Consider the following 12,926-nt stretch of genomic DNA (forward strand, 5'->3'; position numbering starts at 1 on the left):
CCCCTTAAAAGATGATTGCACGTGAAACTAATACGAGTAAAACACAAATTGATTGTAAATGTAAATGTAAAACGTGTCTGATTTGAATTTTCAATTTTATGAATTTATTTTTTTGAGTTTATACAAGAAAGACTGATTGACGACCATGATCCCCATTCCTTTCACATCCATATCCTATTTCTCTCAAATTCCACCATCTTCCTCTGAGCCTCTCTCGACAACCAGATACCACCTCATCTCACTTTTTCCAAGTCAATCAATCTCCCCTCACTCCCGTACCTCTCATCACATATCTTCACACCCTCATCCGAATTTCTCAATGTGGTGTAATATCTATATGCAAATCGCGAAACCTTGAAATCGCCACAAAAAAAATCCCTAAGATGTGTTTCTCGAATGATAAAAACACAAAACAGAACTCCTTCGGCTCCAATCCCAATTTCCCCATCTAATTACAATAAAAGACATTATTCTCCAGCTGTCAACAATCCACATTCGAAAAGACCAATTCAAGATCAATTCAGCACTTCTTTCGACAAAACAAATAACCATGTCCATCGTTTGACAATCACGTATGGTAAATCATCGTCATGTTAATAAAGTATGAAATCGACACCCAATATTGACAATTGATAGGGTTTAACAGGTGTGTAAACCTCAAAAATGCGCGCTCAAATGCATCAATCCAGAAAGAACAAAGTAAACATCCCTAAAATTTTGCATCTCTTACACCTCACATACCTTGACGCATACCCCATTCTGGTTTCAGAGTCATAGCCATATCATCCTTGGTAAAGACGATATCTTGAGGAATTTTACTGACACGATAAGCGCCATTTTTGATCGCATTTGCTTGAACCGATGAGATTCCACTCTTGTTACTTCGGATACTACCAGCATCACTCATAGTATCTGGATCCTTGAATCTTCTTGGAGGAGCAAAATCAAGGGATGTGAAGGTACCAGATTTTCTCAGCATGTGGCTGTATAATATGTTAGTTTAATGACTCTATTCTTAAATGAGATAATTAACCAAGGGAAAAACTTACGGGCTTGGCATTGCAGCAAGTTCATCATATGCTCCAACGATTGGTGCAAATGCTGGAAGTGCAGGTGAATATGGGCGCCTTTCACCAAAGGGACTTTCAGATCGACCGGCAACACGATCACGGACATTCAATTCTGGTGCAAAGTCGAGTGTGTTGAGTAAAGCAAATGAATCGTCCCTGAGCTTGGATGGGGTAGGTAACGAAGTAAGGGGTTCAGGGGGTGGCAAATTCTTTCTTGGAGATGGCATAGGACCACGTTGAGAAGCAGATGAAGATGCTCTTGGTCCTTCGTTGAATGGCATTCTAGGAGGTCCACGCATTGAAGAACCACCCATTGAACCATGCATAGAACGTGGTGGCGCGCCTTGGAATCTTGGTGCACGTGGAGGTGGTGTCATAGCACGACGCGTGATAGGTTCAGCATATGGCAAAACGAAGCTGTTGGTAGCTGGGTCGAAATAAGTAGAATCTCCTGGACCAGGGTAGTTCGCATCATAATCCTCAATGTATTGACCTTGTGGTGCTGGCTTTGAGTCATCAAAATATTCCTTATAGAAAGATCTAATTCTGTTGGCACGGGTTTCAGGATCTTCTGAAGCATCAGCTGGAGCATCGGGAGGCAATGGTCGGAAACCCATGGAAAGTCTTTTAGGATCAAATCCGGGAGCACCCAAACCAGCTTGAGCAAATTCTTCAGGTGGGACATCCATAGAGTAACGATTTGCCTTGTTATTTGCGATTTCGCGAGCAGGGGATGGTGGTGTAACCTCGATTCCATCACCGTAATCACTAATCTCAGAGTTTCGGGGCTTTTGTTGCTGTTGTGGAGTAGGTTTTGGATTCATTGGTAACGTGTTGATTGCTGGAGGGGGTGCTTTACGAGTTGTATTTGGCTTTGGTTCAGCGGGACCAGTTGGAGCAGTAGCGGAAGGATCAGAAATGATTAAGGAGCCTAGGTAATTGTTACTATCTCTGATCGCATTATATTGGTTTCCAGCATAAGATTCCCGGTCCGGATAGGGCATTGGAACGGGCATAGTAGTAGAGAAACCATTTTGGGGGCGTGGATTACCTGGTAGACCTTTTCTGGCAACATCTTGTGGTGGAGAAGCAACTCGCTTTGGTTCCGCTGGCATGTTAGCAGGTGGGATTGAGTTTGATCTTGGTGGTGGAGTAAAGCCGGTTGAAGGTGGAGTTGTTCTTGACATTGCAGCAGCGTTTGATAGGAGACCTTGTCCATCCGGCGAGCCAACATCGTACGCTTTTGAAGGAGCACCGCTTGATTCAGTCATAATTGAAGATCCATTGCGGCCCTGTTTGGAACGTATAGAGCCACCCCCAACAGCTTCATGTACTGGACGATAAGGATCCTCATTTGAATGGATTGTTCTTGAGAGCGAATGAAGGCTTTCCCTAGAATTTTGTAGTTCCGGTGGTAGTAAGTATGGACTTTTACCTCCCAGATCCAAGGACATTTGTCGTGTTCTTACAGCACCTCCTTTCTCGTCATCGAAGTTTGAGATTCCTGATTCTCCACCAGCGGTTCTTGAGATTCTACCCATACCAAAGTCCATATTCTTGGTTGGATCATTTATATCCTCTTCCCTAGCCTTCTTCATATATCTTCGTTGTAGAATTGTGAATAAGATGATGGCGCCGCCGACAGGAATACTATCACGACCAATGATTAGAGCTCAGAACAAACCCACCAAAATGTTGGATAAATTAAACTTACACGATACCTAGAATAACGGGCAAAGTGTAGGCAGAAGGGCCGACTGGCTTTTCACAAGCAGCAGAAGTATCATCTGCAGCACATGTGCTTGACGATACGGCAGCAGAAGTTGTAGCACTTCTCACCATAAGAACTGGATCTGGTAATGACATTTTCAATATCGATGCAATATTACCAATATCTTCTGCAGCCGCCTCTGCTAATGGTACTCGACGTGCCAACCTAACGATATTTGCTAATCTTTGATGGTCCGCCATATTGGCATAGGTAATCGTGCTACCGAATTTGACTGATCTCGTAGGAAATATTTAAAGCGTGCAATCAATTAAGAAATTATAAAACGAGTTTGCTATTATCGTAGTCGTCTTGGGTATCTTTTTCGCTCAAAGGCAGGTGCGATTCGAATATGGTACTTTGTAAATAGCAGGCTGTGCGAGTGAAATGGGAAATTAATGCGAATATCAGACGGGGAAGATCGATTGGTGAATTATCTTTAATTCTTTTTTCGGTATAGGACGGTCAATATGAAACAGTCGAAACGGTTGACGTAAAGTCAAAAAGTAAATAATGAAGAACTATTGAGGTTGAGAAGATAAATTTGGATTGATTGATGTTTTTACTTTTCCTCGAGAGAGTGACTGTGGTCGGAATGATTGGGGTGGTGTAAACAACGAATGAATGTGTTCTTGGAGGCAGTTATAATAAAAGGAATGTGACGCTTGCAAGCAAGCAGGAGAATTAACCTCCAAGAAGATGGTGATGTCTGAGAAGGATGAGGAAAAGGTCAAAGGGTTTCGAGGTGAAGAGGAGAGAAAGGTAAAGGAACGAAGGTGGTTGAGAGATGGAGGAGGAGGAGGAGGAGGAGAATGACAAGAGAGCGAAAGCGAGAACAGAGATAGAAGATTGGATGGATTTTAGAAGATGGGCCAGAATTAAAGAGATGAGCCAGGGGGTCATGATTGACTAATCCCAAAGTAGCTTAATCAGGGGTACGAAACCACTAAAACATGGACAAACATGAATAAATATGGATTTTATATATTAATTTAACATGGATCTAACCCAGGACGGACTAGCATAATTCTGAGCATGATCAGATGAAGATTGGACGAACTTGATAGATAATTGGTTGTGGAGGATTCACAATTTCAATTATGGGGATAAATCCTAGATTTGTGGAGGGATAAAGAAGATATGGGCGATATGAGAGAAGTACAAGAATTAATACAGATCGCAGACGGTATTGAGATGTTGAGATGTTGAGATATTGGGATATTGAGATATGTATCAGAGTATAAAGAAGGCAATACACAATACCAAGTATATCATCAAAACTTCGAGCGCAGCGAGCTATGGGGGTCTGGGGGCTTGCCCCCATGAATAAACGAGTATTGTACCGGTGAGTAGGTATCTAGATTTAATCCCTCATTATTCCATCTCACATCTCTGAACACTCCGTATACCAGTACGTGTATTGATATCTTCACCATCACGACACAACAATACACCGAAGATACACTACTTGCACTCCTATTCTCTCTTAACCCCGTAGACTATCTAGACCATCGTTACCCGAACAAAAATCACAATTATTTCTATCAATAGAATTGTGAAATATTCCCGATTTCGATCAGATGTCTTAACTCTCTTGAAACCCTTTTAGAAAGTCCACGTTGAGTCTAAAAAAGTTAAACATTTAGATGTGGACAGGGTACGCAATCACTAATTTCAATGAATGAGTGGAGGAGTGAGTGAAAGTACTATTTGATGGAGTTGGGGACGTTAGAGGTAAGAGGTACGAGGTAAGAGAGAAAAGAGAGGTTAAGAGATGGTGGCAGTGAAAGATGGATTTATTAGAGTGTCACTGTCGCTTCTCTTTCTCCCCGTTCCTCTCCGCCTCTACTCTGTATCGAAAATATTGATGTTGACCTCCTTGCTAGGTGTGCTACGATTGACTGTACATACCTACATTACCTACATCCTGTACAATCTATACCTGAGACGATACTGTAGGTAGGTAGGTATGATACGAATACAACATCAGTCATACATGCCTACTTGTAACATATCCTCAATAGTTGTCAAATGTTTGATACAATCATTATACTTTTCGTACGTATATTCAGCTATACAAAACAACATCTTCTGACACGCCTCCTTCTCCTCGGAGTATTTCCAGTTTGAAACCCTAAATCCAGATGATTGAATTGTAATCGAAAACGAGAAAGATCAAGTACCCCGTCAAGAAAGAGGCGCAATCATCTGTCATTGTTGTCAATGGAAACCATTCTCGTAATATATAGATCCTAAGGATTCTCAAAATGTTACTGAAGACTCCTATCAGTTCTGAATGGGTTTGAAATCTGCACCCTGAAAACAAGAATAGTTCTCCTTTGAATGTTGAGGAAGCTTACATTGCATGATTTCTTACTCAATTGATCCTTCAACCGCATCTTCATGGATCTTCAAGGGATGTATAAATGCAGTGCCCCAAAAGTTGTGGTAAATGAACCTCGTGCTGTATTCGTGGTACTTTACCGTTATGTATCGTATCTTCGGATATTGACAAATTCCCCTCCTTCGTATCTCGTACTTTGATACCAATAATTGATTGATGCTGGCATCCACCACATTCACATCCACATCCACATCCAGTCCACCACCAAAAAGGTTCGCGAATGGCGAATCTCACAAGACTGCACAGTATCTGGCCATGATAGAATTGCGATATCCTTGATAATGGCCACCTCCTATCATGATTCGCAGATCCAATAGATTCTTCCACTCTTTCTCTCCCTCTCTCTCTTAAAATTAAGATTTACAAACTCCAGACACTTTTCCAACTTTTCTCCATCAGCTAACATCGATACCGATGCACAAAGCACAAGCACGAGCCAGACCGATTCAAAGACCGCACCCACACATACTGTACATGAGATCCACAACGGTACAGAAGACCAATAGTGGACCAGAAATATAAATGATAGGCATGGGCTTATGGAACATGGGTTTAATCGATGCCGCGGTGGCAGAAGTGGCTTCCAAGTCCCAAGTTCCGTTCCATGGTTTGGTTTGATAATAAAGATAGCGAGATTAAATGATCCTCACATTTCAACCGATTAATTTATAGAGAATGATGAGATTTGATCCTGAAATATATTGATCGAATTAAACATGTTGGTGTGCGTATTTAATCAACTCAATCGAATGCGCAGCAGATGTAAATGATCTGATGATGCTTGAGGTATTTGAAAGTATTCAAACTGAGACTCGGCTGGAGAGGAAAGATTGAAATATAGGATATGCCTAGGTAGGTGTGCAGTGCAAGCTGAGAGAATCCTTCAATAGGGGCTCGAGATGCCAATCATTGCCGGCGCGATCAATAGCATCCATGGATAGCATAATATAACCTCAGGAATCGACGGATTCGATAGAAATATTGCAAGTCGTCAGTAAAATTGAGTAGAATTGGGAATGGAATGGAATTGGAATGTTCCACAGCGTCCTGGTATCGTATCATGCCGAGCCCGTTTCTTAGCTGTGTTTGATGGCCGGACTGGGGGGAGAAGGGGGTCAATTCCATTCTCCATGATTCATGCCTTAATTTTGCACGAGATAGATAAGGCATGAACAGATATCTCACCGCCTTGGCTTTCAAAAAAATAGAAACTCGTGACTGCAAAATTATACGCGTATTGTCCCATCTATCCAGCCATTTCCCCCCCTCAGATCCTCCTCACCCTTGTATCACTTCTCTCGGACATGAAATTGTTCATCTAGATATGATGTTAACAAAAAACAGTATAGGCATATGAAACAAATATGGCCGACTTCGATTTATCTTCTACATTCATTCCCGCTCTTCATAAACCTTCCTCTTTACTACCAATAGCTCAACATCGCGAAAGTCTCTTGTATCTTATCGAGACTTATCCTGTTACTATTGTAGTTGGACATACTGGTTCAGGAAAAACTACTCAGATCCCTCAGTTTCTTGAACAGGCAGGATGGTGTGAAGATGGAAAACAAATTGCTGTTACTCAAGTAAGACATTCTTCAGCCCTTTGATAATCGCAAGCTAATCCACATTTACAGCCTCGTCGAGTAGCAGCAACAACAGTAGCGATCCGAGTGGCGGAAGAAGTAGGATGTGAAGTAGGTAAAGAAGTTGGTTATTCAATTCGATTTGAAGATGTTACATCAGCAGCTACCAAGATCAAATTTTTGACCGACGGACTTCTTTTAAGAGAAGCCTTGGTAGATCCTTTATTATCACGTTATTCAGTCATTATGGTTGATGAAGCTCATGAGAGATCTTTGAGTACTGATATCCTCTTGGGCGTTCTCAAAAAGATTTTGAAGAAACGCTCGAATGATTTGAGAGTCATTATTAGTAGTGCTACTCTTCAAGCTGAAGAGTTTTTAAATTTCTTCTCGGATGATGATGCGGAAACGAAACCTAAGGTTGACGATGCCATTACTCTTGATGATTTGATAGCTCAAGGTAGCGCTTCAGCAAGTGACCCAAAAAATGACGGGAAAATTGGACAAATCATTAGTTTGGAAGGTAGAATGTTTCCTGTTGATATTCTTTACCTAGAAAATCCAGCTGAAGATTATTTGGTAAAAGCTATTGATACGGTATTTGATATACACACCAAGGAACCAGATGGAGATATCTTGGTTTTCTTGACAGGAAGAGAAGAGATAGATAAAGCGATACAAGCAATATCGGAACGTGCATTAAGTTTACATCCAAGATCACAAGCTATTATGGCACTTCCTCTTTATGCAGGACTTTCTACCGAACAACAAATGTTTGTTTTTGAACCAGCCCAAGAAAATACTAGAAAGGTTATATTTTCCACCAATATTGCAGAAGCGTCCGTTACAATTGATGGTATCATCTACGTCGTAGATTGTGGTTTTGTAAAACTTCGAGCTTATAATCCAATAACCGGCATCGAAACTTTAACAGCAACTCCAATATCCAAAGCATCCGCAACCCAAAGGTCAGGTCGAGCAGGTCGTACTAAACCCGGAAAATGCTTCCGTCTCTACACAGAACCAAACTTCCAGGCCCTTGAAGAAGCAACCGTTCCCGAAATCCAACGGTCAAATCTTGCGCCCATAATACTCCAGCTTAAAGCTCTTGGCATCGACAATATAGTCCGATTCCCATTCCTCACTTCCCCTCCAGCCGAACTTATTATTCGTGCCCTCGAACTTCTTTATTCCCTTGGGGCACTAGATACCTACGCCAAACTTACCAAACCCCTCGGCACACGTATGGCCGAATTAGCAGTTGAACCCATGATGGCAAAAACTCTTCTATCAGCAAGTTCTTTCAACTGTCTTTCCGAAATCCTCACAATAGCTGCTATGACATCCGTAGGAGGTAATATCTTCTACAATGACTACGATGAGAAGAAAGCCATGGAAACTGCTAAACGGAAATTCGCCGTCGAAGAAGGTGATCACATTACGCTCCTCAATATCTACCAATCATTCATCACCAAAGGCAAAAAACAACCTAGATTCGCCCACGACAATTATCTCAATTTCAAAGCCCTCTCAAAAGCAATCAGTATTCGCGCTCAATTGAAACGCTACCTCGAACGTTTCGGTATCTCGGTAGATGAAACTCTCTCATCATCATCAAACCCAAACATGCTCTCAGTAGGAGGTCCAGATAAAAGCGAACAGATACGTAGATGTCTCACGACGGGATATTTCGCTCATGCCGCAAAAATGCAACCAGATGGAACATTTAGAAATGTGGGAGGTGGAACGATACTTCATGCTCATCCAAGTAGTTTGATGTTTAATCGGAAGTCTGAATGGGTTGTTTTCAGTGAGGTGGTGGAGGTGGGTGGGAAGGTTTATATTAGGGATTTGAGTAAGATTGAGAGGGGGTGGTTGGTGGAGTATGCGCCGGAGTTTTATAAGATGAAGTCATGATGTGGGATTGAAATATTCGATAACATTAAATTGAAAATAGTATTGAGAGAGTATTACTGCTACTTTCTTCTATCATCGTTGTCATATTGTATTTCTTATTTCTCAAGTTTTCGTTACTTAATCCCTATCACTTCGTTTTCCTAAGTCGATCAGTTTCATCCCCTTCTCCACCCCTTCTTCCATTCGCTTCCCGCAATTCTGCATGTCAGAACTTCCAAGGAATTTGGAGGGTGGAGTAAGCTCTCCTGAGATTCCATGTGGAACATTCTGGTAATGTGTATAATAGGCGTTTTGACAAGTTCTCCTGGGACTTTATATAGAAAGGAGACTGGAAAAATAAGGATTAGAAACGAGAAATGAGAATTTTAATGAGGTGTAGTCGAGTCGAGTAGACGAGATGCGATGTAATGGAGAGAAAGAGGTGGATCAAAGAATCAAGGGATTTTATTGATTCACTGCTCATCTTTCCCTCTTACCAGTTTTTTTTCTGGTTTGTGTATTAAAAGCCAATTTACTCTGTTGTCGCTTTCGTGAACTTTACTTTTCAAGCATCGCTATCATGCAACAATCGTCATCATGACCTTTCCTTTGCTACCATCTCATCTATATATCATTGTACTACAGAAGTGTCATTTTCTCACCATCGTCGTTTATTCATTAGGTCTTATCTCGGTCCAGATATACGCAAGTTTGTCAACACTCAACGGAATTCATCTTCTAGATTCAACCGAAAGCCTCACGACGAGGTTGACAATTGGAATTCCCTCATAGCTCGTCTGCTATTCTTCCCATCCTCACCATTATAGAAAAAATTTCGTGGACGCGTAACAGATTGTGATTTTATAGATGATCAATACAACATATTGCTATCGCAACTCCCAAGAGATTCTAAGCGAATAAAAAAGTAGAAGGAAAGAGACGGGTGAACAATATCCCACTCCGCATACATCTCTGCACCTTGGACTTCTCTCCAATAGAGTCTTTATATAAAGTCTTCGACGCTTGACATTGAACTTAGTATACAATCTCTGAAAGCAACCATAGAACTAGCTCAGGAGTAAAAGTTCTATCTCCCTCAAAGAGAACCTCAAATCTATCGCATTTCAAGCTATTTCAGTCCTTTACTCTGTGTTTAGTGATTTTACATCTATATCTTTTCTCGAGAATCTTAGTGTCGTATGAGGTATACACTTCTCTCACTATCACCATCCATACATGCCGTCATTCCCTCTACAAATTTCATCCATTCTTTCATTATCATTTCTACATATCCATACCATCCAATATCATTCTTCGCCCCAATTTTCCACCGCAATAAATACCTACGTACATTCATCCGCAGTATTCGAAACCAAGGATAAAGAGAGATTCAACGTGGAAGTTTTCTCATCGCACATATGCCGGTTTTTATTTCGTGGGCGCTTATGGTTTGATTTGTGGGTTAGTCGGAGTTGGGGAGGTTTATATGGTATTGTGAAGAGCGAAGAGAAGGAGAAGTCGGGAAAGGGGGAGAGAAGAAGGCGGTATCTGAGAATAGGATAGGGGGATATCGTACGAATTAAGTATATATCCGGCTTTTCCGCCAGATATTCTTCGCTCTAGTCTATATATATCTCCTATGGTTTAGATTTTGATGTGGTGTCAAAGTTTGATCGCTGAAAAGAGAAGCCTTGAGTAAGAGTGTATCTGAATCGAGAGTCTTAGTCAGGTCTGCTGAAATAGTCTGCCAAGATATTCACCGAGATAGAGAGGTTTTATTTTCTTGAATGGTGAATACTACAAGTTTGAGCTTGATGGCAAATCTGGATTTTCATTGTCAAAGTGTTTTTGATTGTCTTGACTATTACTCGCAAAAATTTAATCTTGTCGATATCAGACCCCATTCCACAAGTACTATTCCGGAAAAAGCGAATAATGATTAATACTACCCAGCCTTTATTTACCTCACTCTGCCATAGTCTGCCTACCCAAAAACCCATTCTCAATGGTACAACTTACTCCCAGTCGAATTCTCGATGTCTACCCATGTTCTCGGTCTGTATCAACGCTTTCTCGTGTGTCTGTGTTTCCTCCCCGAAGATCTTCGGGACTTTTATATTCCGAGAAAGAAATTGTGAGAGTGAGAGTGAATCATAATATTTTTGAATCATAATATTCGAATTCTTGAACAATCTCCATCTACTCACTCCACGCATACCACCAATAAATACCAGACACACCTCTACACCACTATTCTTTCCATAGCCCCACCATTTCCAAGCGTGAACAAGGACTCTTACTTCCTTCTTTTCCTGTTGAAATCCCATTTTTATAAAAATATCAAGATGCTGTCTTAAATTTTCTTTTTCAGTCCCAGAAACAGTTTATTAGATCAACTTTTGAGGGTTGAGATACCATAGTTCTTGGAAGATAACTCTTTCTCGAATCTATACTGATGCTTCTTGATTCAATGCAGAGAGATTCAGAAGGCGGAGAATGGTTGATAGAATTTTGAGTTGTCATTTTATTGTATCATTTTCGTATTCCCTTTACTTCGTTATCATTCTGTACTTCCACTTTCAATTTTCTTCGCCAGAACTCACTCTTAACACTTCTTTCTACTTTACATTTCATAAGTAGTTTATTGATCTATCTATACCTCAAAGTTCCGCCTTGCCTCTCAAATCCGACCAATGCCCGCCCCTACACGTTCGTACATTCTGATATCAGTTATGTTATGTGATACACTCCTCAATCATTCCTCACTCCGTACACCCCACTATGATCCTGCGGTTCGATAAAATCCACTTCCATTGAAATAAAATTCACAAATATGAAAATAATTTCGTGCTTCGAATATATAGCAAGTCAATCAATTATTGATAAGCCTTCACCTCGCATCGTCTCGGCTGGCTATCTTAATTTGGGTTTCGATTCGATCTCTATATGAATCATAGACTTCTACGCACTTTCTTCTTTCGTACCGGCATAATGGAGAAAAGCTCACAGAGCTAATAAGCAGTGGAAAAAAGAAAAGCAAAGGAAAATTCCGTGGAGGTTATTCTACGTCGGGATGGAGTCGTCTTCAACAGAGTAGATATGGGTAAAGGCTAATCAGTTGTGACTTGTATGTATTTTGTTGTTAATTCTCGTAATTTCTTGTGGCTGTCATTTCAGTTGGGCGTTAAAGGAATAAACTTCGTGGTAGCAGGCAATGATATCGGGTATAGAATGCTCTGTACGCGAGCATGAGTCTAGAGAACTATTCTTATTCTACCTTGACTGGAGGAGGTCAATGAATCGAGAACTTATATAGTTTCGGCGTACACAGGAACTCCCGGGACTTCAATGCTTTCCTTCTGCCCTTTATCTTTCATACATTTTGTAGTAGCATAGCTATTTTTCGTGATCTTTACACAGAATCAAAAAGACGTGGAACTCGGTACCCCAGAAGATTGCTCGTATCAGATCACACTCGATGGAAATATTGATCATATTCATTGAGATATTTTCCCTCATCATTAGGTAAGCCTCTTCATTCCAGAGACAACCTGTTAAACGCTTCTGGTTTTATCCGCGGAGATGAATTCAGGGTGGATATTTTCTGTCTTGTAAGGTAAAGACAATCAGGAACTTGGTTTACGAGGCTTTGAGTCGAGATGAGTGGGACTAGAGTTGTGACTATTGTCAATTTCCTCAATTTATTGTCGCTCTGCTTCAATAAGGAGATAGTTGTCTTTCTTCTCTGACAGCGAAAGAGGTGGTGTTAATTACATTAAAGCCGACCACAAAATTGTGATAGGTTTATATATTAAAGAACTTTGGCTTCTCATCGACGAGAGATCGTCATATAGATACAAGATTGTACTGCAATCTTGTCATGCCTAGGATCGCAGTTTAGTGCGATTGGTTGACTGTTGAAAACACAGAGGATAGGAGGCATAGGTCGATAGTATTAAGCATCTTACTGTTGACTTTGCTCTTTGTTGTCGAATGACATAGTGGCATATAACATTGTAGATGATACAGACTGGTACATTCGAAGTAAGATCATAATCGAGAGACACCGTCTGGCTATGAATGCTCTTCCATGTGAACACATGATTTGGGTAGGTCCAAATTACCCTAAACCTGAGGGTTTTGATCCGATAGTCAGATCATGAGCTAAGTCTAGCGTCTTTAAAGAGTCTTATATAGCCCTC

The 12,926-nt window shown here is 40.9% G+C and overlaps 2 protein-coding genes across 2 annotated transcripts; one reads left to right on the plus strand and one right to left on the minus strand.

Annotated features, from left to right (window-relative positions):
* Positions 1-733: 733 nt before the first annotated feature.
* Bfra_003263 (uncharacterized protein) lies at positions 734-3,041 on the minus strand (the record flags this gene model as incomplete). The annotated part of the gene is made up of 3 exons (XM_037333673.1): positions 734-983; positions 1,050-2,720; positions 2,785-3,041. 3 exons carry the CDS (start codon positions 3,039-3,041, stop codon positions 734-736), a joined length of 2,178 nt encoding a protein of 725 aa, XP_037193760.1.
* Positions 3,042-6,606: 3,565 nt separating this feature from the next.
* On the plus strand, positions 6,607-8,745 carry Bfra_003264 (putative atp dependent rna protein; the record flags this gene model as incomplete). Its single annotated transcript, XM_037333674.1, has 2 exons — positions 6,607-6,828; positions 6,880-8,745. The coding sequence occupies 2 exons, from the start codon at positions 6,607-6,609 to the stop codon at positions 8,743-8,745; spliced, it is 2,088 nt and encodes a 695-aa protein (XP_037193761.1).
* Between the last annotated feature and the right edge of the window lie 4,181 nt (positions 8,746-12,926).

This window comes from Botrytis fragariae (genome assembly GCF_013461495.1).
Source record: "Botrytis fragariae strain BVB16 chromosome Unknown tig00000045, whole genome shotgun sequence".
Taxonomy (NCBI): Eukaryota; Fungi; Ascomycota; class Leotiomycetes; order Helotiales; family Sclerotiniaceae; genus Botrytis; species Botrytis fragariae.